Source organism: Protobothrops mucrosquamatus, unplaced genomic scaffold (assembly GCF_001527695.2).
Source record: "Protobothrops mucrosquamatus isolate PMUCROS unplaced genomic scaffold, P.Mucros_1.0 scaffold3789, whole genome shotgun sequence".
Taxonomy (NCBI): Eukaryota; Metazoa; Chordata; class Lepidosauria; order Squamata; family Viperidae; genus Protobothrops; species Protobothrops mucrosquamatus.
This window is the reverse complement of record NW_015389742.1, coordinates 34062-43565: the sequence shown is the minus strand read 5'-3', so window position 1 is coordinate 43565 and position 9504 is coordinate 34062. Positions and strand designations below refer to the sequence as shown.

General features: G+C 45.7%; 1 protein-coding gene across 1 annotated transcript in view; it reads left to right on the top strand.

The window, feature by feature from the left end:
• Positions 1-4981: 4981 nt before the first annotated feature.
• LOC107298186 (saxiphilin-like) overlaps positions 4982-9504 on the top strand; it is a 23102-nt gene continuing 18579 nt past the window's right edge. Inside the window, exons 1-3 of the mRNA XM_015827555.2 lie at positions 4982-5042; positions 5288-5451; positions 8030-8129. Of these exons, the coding sequence (XP_015683041.2) occupies positions 4982-5042; positions 5288-5451; positions 8030-8129 (325 nt within the window). The remainder of the gene's footprint in view (positions 5043-5287; positions 5452-8029; positions 8130-9504) is intronic.

Below are 9504 nucleotides of genomic sequence, written 5' to 3'. Positions count from 1 at the left end.
ATGCCAGTGAAGCAGACAGATTAGTAACATATGCTAGATATGGGGCTTGTATGAGACACATCCAGAAAGATCTGCCCCATTTGCCAATTACTTTCCAGGTACCCCTTAAAGCAGTGGTTCTCAACCTTTTTAATGCCGCGACCCCAACCGGTCGTAAGTCGAGGACTAAACCGGTCGTAAGTCGAGGACTAAACCGGTCGTAAGTCGAGGACTACCCAACCGGTCGTAAGTCGAGGACTTTCCCTGCCCGTGAGCGCCGCGCATGCGTGGTTCCGCCCTGGCCCAGCCCAAGGGAGGTAAGGCACCCGCCGGAAAAGGGGGAAAAATGGCGGACAAAAAAAAATGGTGGACAAAAAAAATGGCGGACAGCCTTGCTTGGCGACCCCCATGAAATGGCCAATCGACCCCAAATGGGGTCCCGACCCACAGGTTGAGAACCACTGCCTTAAAGTGTTGACATTGATTTTTAGAGCCCTCCCTGATGTGGAGCCCGATTATCTGAGGACATAGCTGGCATCTCTCCTGTTACAAATCTGTCTAGCCAGGAAGACCTGCAGGAGATGCTGTTTTGAAGATGCCACTCTCCCAGCAGCAGATCTTTCTCGGGGAGCGAATCTTTTCTGCTGCTTTGCTGTCTGGCAAGTTCTGTTTGCCTCTATCCCAACTTCGATGTTTAGAACACTACAAAAACTTATCTCTTTTGAAGTCTTTTGGTATTAGTATTGACGTTAAAGGGTCTTTTTACATTTTAGAATATCAGCTGCCATCTTTTAAACAAGAAAACCTACAGAGTAAAATAAAAAAAATCAAAATTGGTCTAAGAGCCAGTTTAAGGCACCGATCTGGTAACAGGGAGACCATCGGTTCTAGTCCTTCCTTAGGCATGATAGCCAGCTGGGTGACCTTGGGCAGTCTCAGCCCTAGGAAGGAGGCAATGGCAAACCACTACTGAAAACTCGCCCAGAAAACCACAGGAACCACAGTAGCTCAGGCAGTGGCCAGGAATCAACACTGACTTGAAGGCACCGAAAATCTAGCAAAACAGAATTTGACCTCATTCACAGAAACCGAATCACATTTGGCAACTAACCAGCACCTATATGTAGAATGGGGTCAAGTAGGCCAGACGTTTAATTAAAAGGGGGGTTCTAAGATGTGCATCATTGGCACAGCAAAATACCAGCCTTGTTTTCAATCCTTGCCACAAGCCAGAAAAGCAGGTGGTGTAAAGACTAAAGAAACAGATAAAATCAGAGGCCATTTGCCAAGTCACAAGGTAACCTCACCAGCAGGCAAGACCCGCTGATAAGTTTCATTTGCATGAAGTGGCACCTTGGCCAGGTGTATCCGCGGAAAAGGGGGCAGCCCCTCCACACAGTCCTGGCCCTGGCTTCTTTGACATCCCTCCCACCCGCTACAAGAATAGAATAGAGCTGGAAGGGACCTTGGAGGTCTTCTAGTCCAGCCCCCTACTCAAGCAGGAGACTCTATAGTACCATCTCAGACAAGTGACAAAGAATAATCGAGCTGTGTTCAGTTTTCATTCTTTTAAGGCCGAGGGCTAACTGGGCGGATTTCTTGAAAAACTTTGGCTACTTTCAGGCTGGTGGACTTCAATTCCCAGAACTCTTCATCAGGCCACAGTGGCAAGAGAATTCTGGGAGTTGAAGTCCACTCGAATGGAAGCGTCCCCTGAGCTGGGAAGGAAGCGTGCCTGCCGGTCCTTACGGAGAGCCTCAAAGGCAGGGCCCGCCCGGAGTCGGAGGGTCGCCTCTAGGGATCCCCACCGGACGAGGGCCCGCCGGGCCCGCCGTCGCACTGGGTCTGCGAGGGCCAAGCCCGGGTCTTCCCGGGGCCAGGCGGGCGAAGCCAGCCCCTCTGGCGACCCGACGCGTCCTCGGAGGAGCCCGAGACCCCGGTGCTGCTTTCCCCACCCCAAGCCCAGCTTCCCACGAATTGCGCCCAGGACGCCGCGGGGAGCTGGGCTTCCTCACGTCGCCGAGCCCTCCGCCTCGAGCAGCCCCCGGTACCTGCTGCCTGCTGCCCGCGCCGCCGCCGCCGCCATCTTGCCACCGCTGAGGAGCCCGCTACCTCCCGCGCCGCCGCCGCCGCCGACAGTGCGAGCCTGAGGGCGGCCGCGCTCCGTTCGCCGCCGCCGCCGCCGCCTCCTCACGCCCGCCCCGTGAGGTAGGCCATACCGAAGAGGGCCGCCGCGGCTGGAGCCACGCCCCTCCCCGCCGGATCACAACGCCCATCTTCCTCAGCCTGAGGTAGGGGTAGGCAACCTTGGCACTTTTATGACTCGTGGACTTCAATTCCCAGAATTCCTGAGCCAACCACGCTGAGGGGAAAGGGAGAGGTTTCCAAGCTGAACCATGCTGGCTGAGGAATTCTGGGAATTGAAGTCCACGAGTCATAAAAGAGCCAAGGTTGCCTACCCCTGGCCTGAGGGGCTGCGGTGTGGAAGGCCCTCCTTCCTGCCCGTGGCTATAAACACAGAGAGTTATGGCCACACACACATCATTCATACATACATACATACATACATACATACATACATACATACATACATACATACATACATACATACATACATATGAGATACAGTTATTTATGACATAGTTATAAATATGTCATAAATAACATATATATGTGAGGGCCTCTTTGAAGTAAGTGAGGGCCTCTGCTGATAGATAACCATGTCATCAATTAGTTTGTTGTTTTTTTTTAAAAAAAATTAAAATATAGTTTTAGTGCTTTTTCACACAGAGATCCACTTGCAAATGGTGGTGGGACCCTATTTATTTATGTATTTATTACTTATTATTTTATTCATGTATATCCCATCTTTATTATTTTTATAAATAACTCAAGCCTTCAGGGCTTGCTGCTGTTGGAAAGAAGAGAAAGGTCTCTCTGTTGGCCGGAGAAGCCGTGACCACCACTGGAGAAGATGCCCTCATTGAGTCCCTCTGCGGTTCCTGGGTGGCCAAAATCCGGGTGGCAGCCAGTTGGGCAAAACACCCATGTCTGCGGTGGGATGGTAATTTTGGAGCTGTCCAGGGAGATCTTGAAGTGGTGGAGAACTTCTGCCTTTTAGGGCCCACCCTCAGCAGACAATGAACCACCAGTCAAAAAATACCATAAAGCAGCCATGAAGGCCTTTGAAAAGATATTAAAATGTTGGGATGCCTCTACTTACAGAATCACAGATGCTGTGGTATTCCCTGTGACGCTGTGCAAAAGTGACAGTTGGACTTTGACTAAGCAGGAAGAAAAGAATATTGAAGCTTTTCATGTTGGAGAAGACTCCTGAGAATACTGTGGACAGATAAGAAAACAAATGGATGGATCATCAAAACAAATGGACCCTGTGTTTTCCCTCAAACCACACTTGACCAGATATCTTATGCAAGGACCCATCTTTCTGGAAAAGGTCTGATGCTGGGAAAGATGAAAAGAAAGAAAAGAAGAGGGCAACCGGTAGCAAGGAGGATGGCCTTCGTTCTAGTGGCCATGAGGTCTCCTTGGAAGAGAAAAAGCATTAGGTCTTCCTGGTGAAAATCTGTGGTTGCTAAAGAGTTGATAACAATTTGATGATACATAATCAATGTTAATAAGTACGAGGGCAATTCGGAAATAAACCCCCCTTGGGTTATCAATGACAAGACACTCTCAGATACAGAACTTACATTATACACATTAGAAAACTACAACATTACATTACTTTTTGACATAATCGCCATTCAAATTGAGGCACTTGTCATAAGGTCTTACAAGGTTTGAAATTCCTTAGTCGTAGTCGCTCGGCACCAAATCTGGGCTATGGGGGAGGGGAGGTATGATCAAAAACATCCCAGCAGAATTGCTTCAAAAGTTCTTGGGTGCGTCTAGCGGTGTGCGGACAAGCATTGTTTTGAACCAACACCACACTGGAAGTGAGGCCATAGAAAATCCTGCCAAATGAGAAGATGCCAAAGGAGTACTGCCAGTGAAGTTCATGGAGCGTGGTTCGACCATCAGTTCAGAAGTCTACTGTGAAACGTTCCAAAAACTTAGACGAGCCATCCATAACAAGCGTCGGGGCCTGCTGACTTCCGTTGTGTTGGTTCACAATAATGCTCACCCGCACACAGCTAGACGCGCCCAAGAACTTTTGAAGCAGTTCCGCTGGGATGTTTTTGATCACACACCCCATAGCCCAGATTTGGCGCCAAGCGACTAGTACTAAGACATTTCAAACTTTGAAAGACCTTATGACAAGTGCCTCAATTTGAATGGCAATTATGTCAAAAAGTAACGTAATGTTGTAGTTTTCTAATGTGTATAATAAAAGTTCTGTATCTGCGAGTGTCTGTCATTGATAACCCAAGGGGCGGGTTATTTCCGAATTGCCCTTGTATAAGATACAGATCTACACATCCTACTAAGCCAGCCTTGTTATGATTAGATGCAAAATGTGAACAGAGGACAACAGAAATGGAGAGGGTGCAGGTTAGTTTCACCTGTATTTTTAAAAAATCAGAAAAGAGTGATTTTATGTCTTTACAATAAAATGAGTTAGTCAAAAAAGATGCTACTGGACTCCTGATTTTTCACTACCATGTCTTCTACGGTGTCTTCATTTGTCAAAATGCTGATGTGTGGGATGCCTCACTAGGCTAGTCTAAATCTAACCCTGGCCAGTGTCGTCTTTTCAATGTAGCACCTGCTTTTTAACCACCCCAGAGGAGTTGGAAGAGAAAAGCAAAAGGCTTGCAATCCTTTATTTTGCCTGGCTGAGGTTTTGCTTTGTAAAATTTCCCATCAGCACAAACGGATTGGCCTTCTCTCCTGCCTATCCCATCACTTTCACTTCCAGCCCACACAGCTGCTGCATCACGCATTTTCGGTCTCTCCCCCCCCCCCCCAAATTCCTGTCACTGCTTTGGAATCTTTGGAATGAGGGAAGGGGAAGACGATGATTTGGGCCTCTGCCGTCATGAAGTTGTTTCCTGTGGCTGTTCTCCTTGTCTTGCCTGTTGTTGCTCATCTGGCCTCAGGTAAGGGTGACAGAAAGGGAGGGTATCCAGTTCAAACATCTGTTTTGCTTCTGCTCTCCCGCCTAGAGGTTAGACTGGTTCCCCAGCTCAAAGTGGACAGAGCTAAGCAAGTGTAGCACACTAAGTGGACGTGACCCTGGGGCTTTCATTTGTGGTCATTTGGAGATGACCTGGGTGGTGGCTCTGTTGCTCACAGCTATTTAGCTTGAAAGGACTGTGCTGCTTAACCTCCTATGTGCTTGCAGGGAAGAAGCTCCGCTGGTGTACGCTTTCCCCCCTAGAGCAGAAGAAATGCGCTGAGCTCTCCAAAGCCCTTCTGTCCACTTTGCCGCCTGTCTCCAGCAGTACTTTGAAGAGGGTTTCTTGCATCCTGGCCCACAACACTTACGACTGTATCAATAAGATTCGGGTGAGTCTCCCAAAATTCCAGGAGACACTCACGTCACCAATTCAGCTTTTGGTGCCCAGTGGACAGGGCAGAGTTCCCTACTGTAATTGGGGCATTCTCACTGAGAAGCCCACATTCCTGAACTAAACTTACTGGGGAACCTGGATTCGTGAACCTGGGATGCCTCTGTTCAGGCATGGAAGCCAAACTTGGTATAGGACTTCTTGGGCACTGAGACTATCTGTACATCTCAAGACATTCTGATTATCCCTAAGGTGCTTTTTTCACGAGGCAACTGGACTTCCTTGTTTTTCTTTGAAGACGTTTTGCTTCTTGTCCAAGAAGCTTTTTCAGATCTTCTTGCACGAGAAGCAAAACATCTTCAAAGAAAAACAAGGAAGTCCAGTTGCCTCGTGAAAAAAGCATCTTTGGGATGACTGTGACCTGAACAATGGAGAATCTCCATAGACGAGACATTCTGATTAGTTTTTAATTTTGAAACTTATATTACATTTATACCTCACCTTTCTATTTGTATGTGCTCAAGTTAGCTTAAAATGGTTAACTATTTAATCCTCAACTGGCTAGAACAATTAAAGGAGATACAAAATTGGTGTGAAAACCATTCTAGGAGAGTTTCTCATCACATTAGAAAGACTATTTCTACAAGGATGAGACCAGGTCCTTTACTCTTCACAATTTTCATTGAACACTTGGATGAAGAGGCAGAGGGAGTGCTCTACCGATACAGGTTGCTTTGGGGTGGGGAGGGTTACAGGCAGAATAATTTCAAAATCAAACTTTTGAAAAACAGAAGAGCTCCCAAGAGCAGCCAGGAGAAGAGCAGCATAAATTAGTATTTACTTCTTTGGAGAAATAAACAACTTCAGCAATGATCTGATAAAGTTGTTTATTTCTCCAAAGAAGTAAATACTAATTTGTGTAGATGACACAGATACTCTGAGGAGTATCTCATTTAGTTGGGGACTCCACCCTTTTGAACATGGTACTAATCAGTGACTTGGCATCTGTCATTACACTGGGATGGCAAGGTGGATGTCTTGTGATTTGTGACCCCAGGATGCGGTGAATGATGTCGCTTTTTTCCCTCGGGGCTTTTCCTCATGGCTCTTAGTGTCAGGAATCCAGGAAAGAAGCACAAGCACTTCATTTTTTTAAGGTGCTCAATATTGATTTTTTGTTATCTGAGCATAACATAACAAGACCCTCAGCGAAATAACCTAGGGCCGTGGTGGCGAACCTATGTCACGGGTGCCAGAGGGGGCATGCAGAGCCCTCTATGTGGGCACGCCCGCCGGCACCCCAGTCTTAGGCCTTCAGCTGGGTTTTATAAAAACTTTTCGCTTTAGTCCTCCACTGCCATATGGAAAAAAAAAAGGTTCAATCAATCAATTTCAGCTTCTCTTGGGGAAAAAAAAGATCTCGCAAAGTTGGAATTGATTGATTGAACTTTTTAGTCCCACCCAGTCTGCCGTTACCACCATAGCCACACCCAGCCAATTGGCCACACCCAGCCAATGGGCCACATCCACACAATGGGCCACGCCCGCCCGGCACCCGACAATACATAAGTGGGTTTTGGGTTTCAGTTTGGGCACTTGGTCTCTAAAAGGTTCGCCATCATTGACCTAGGGGGTGTTTCTAAAAAGGTTAAATTGTGGCAACTGGACCAAAGTTTATTAAACTGAGATGTTTTATTACTCATCCAAGTAACTTCTTCAGTCACAAAAATTTAAGTTAGGCAAAAAGTCAGAGAGTTGTTGGAATGTACCAACTCTTGCCATAACAATTGCAGGGGTTTCTCCCCAAAAATGTATTGCAAATGTAAAAATGTAAAAACATTTGTAATACATTTTTGAGGAGAACTCCCTGCAGTTGTTATGGCAAGGGTTGGTGCATTCCAACAACTCTCTGACTCTTTGCCTAATTTAAATTTTTCATCATGACTGAAGAAGGTACTTGGGTAATGAATCATTTCAGTTTAATAAACTTTGGTCCAATTGCCACGATTTAACCATTTTAGATGCTTTTGGCCTGGATGATTGAGTCTTCGTTTACATAACCCAGGAGCTCAAGGTAGTCAGAAGTGGAAGAAATAGGCCTTCCCGGAGCAGCTGAATAAACTCAGCACTCCATAACGGGGAAGTGGCCTGATCACTAGGAAAACATGTAACCTGTTATTATAGAAGTGTTCGTGCTTCATCTGCAAAGGATTAATGTCCGTATATTGTTGGGTGCTGATTAACCATTGCAAAACATTGTTATCTGAACTGTTATGCTCAGATAACAAAAAAAAACAGCCTTGAGCACCTTAAAAAACTGAAATGCTTGTGTTTTTTTTCTGGATTTTTCTGAGGAAAAGACAGCCAACACTCACTGCATCCTCTGGTCACAAGGCACAAGACATCCACCCTGGAAGGTTGGGGAATTCTGGGAGTTGAAGTCCACACTGCCAAGGCTGAAAAACACTGAACTATTGCATCCTATAAATGACGTTCTTCTGTAATTAGATGCTAGATGTCAGATGGACCAGAAGGGTGGTAGAGAAGAAACTAAAAACGTTTTAAATCTCTCCCAGGAGAATAAAGCTGATGCAGTTTCTTTGGATGCCGGAGATGTGTATTCTGCTGTAAAGCTTTATGGCTTGACTGTGGTGGCCAAGGAGATCTATTTGGAAGGTCAGTTACCTTGTTCCCAGAGCCAATCTCCTTTATTCGTGTNCAGATGGACCAGAAGGGTGGTAGAGAAGAAACTAAAAACGTTTTAAATCTCTCCCAGGAGAATAAAGCTGATGCAGTTTCTTTGGATGCCGGAGATGTGTATTCTGCTGTAAAGCTTTATGGCTTGACTGTGGTGGCCAAGGAGATCTATTTGGAAGGTCAGTTACCTTGTTCCCAGAGCCAATCTCCTTTATTCGTGTCAGAAGCATCATTACTAAGATTTTATGTGTGGGCATGTACACACATAAGAACATAACATTTAAAATGTACAAAAGACTAATTTAGGCAAAGCTTGCCCAGAAACGGGCAACACTGATTGCATTCTGTTGCGTGATCGTAAGTTCCTCAAGAGTTCATTGGGCAGGGCAAGGGGGCAAGTGTACGTAGGTGTGGTAGTCTGCAAATCACATTCACAGTAGGCAGAAGTCACCCAGTATCCTCATTTATTCAAGGTATCTTGAATGAGTCTCCCAGTCCAAGGCTGTTGACAGAGGAGGGATTTCTAGGGCAAAAGGGCTACTGTGAGTTGGATGTTCTGGCCGATGTTCTGGCCAGGCCTGGTGCTGGAGGGAAAGATCAGGCTGCAGAGTTTCTTCAGAAAAGAAGCCCTGTTTGTGGCTGCACAAAGGTCTCTCTGACAAACTGAAAGACAAAAAGGACAAATACAAAAAATGGAAAAGAGGGGCATGTAACAAAGGCCGATTATCGGTAGACAGCCAGAACATGCAAAGATGAAGTCAGGAAAGCAAAGGCTCAGAACAAACAAAGTTAATAAAAAGTTTCTTCCAACGTATTAACAAGAAAAAAGTCAAGGAAACTGTAGGCCCAGTAAAGAGAAAAGATGGCAAGGAAATAACAGGCAACAAGAGAGAAAACAGAACCGCTTAACTCATACTTTGCATCAATCTTCATACAAAAAGAAACATACAAAAAAAAACACTGCAAAAGACATACTAGAAACAAAAATTTAAAAAAGCAAGAAAATGGTAAGAGAACACCTATCTGACCTTGACGAATATAAATCACCGGGACCCAATAGATTACATCCCAGAGTTCTGAAAGAGCTGGCAGTTGTTATCTCAGAACCATTGTCTTGTGGAAAACGAAAGAACTCTTATGAATTCCAGAGGGGGTTAGCAGAGAGGTTTATTGCGCAGGTTCAGAAGCACAATGGAGACAGGCAATTCTGAACAAGGAGGGCGGGATTAGTCTTCAGTTTTATACTATCCTTCTTTCAGGAACAAAGGACTACACACATTGTAATACATTAGGATCGTTTCTCACGGGCATACAATGGTAGGTTTTGCTACATACAAAGTATCTATGTGCAATG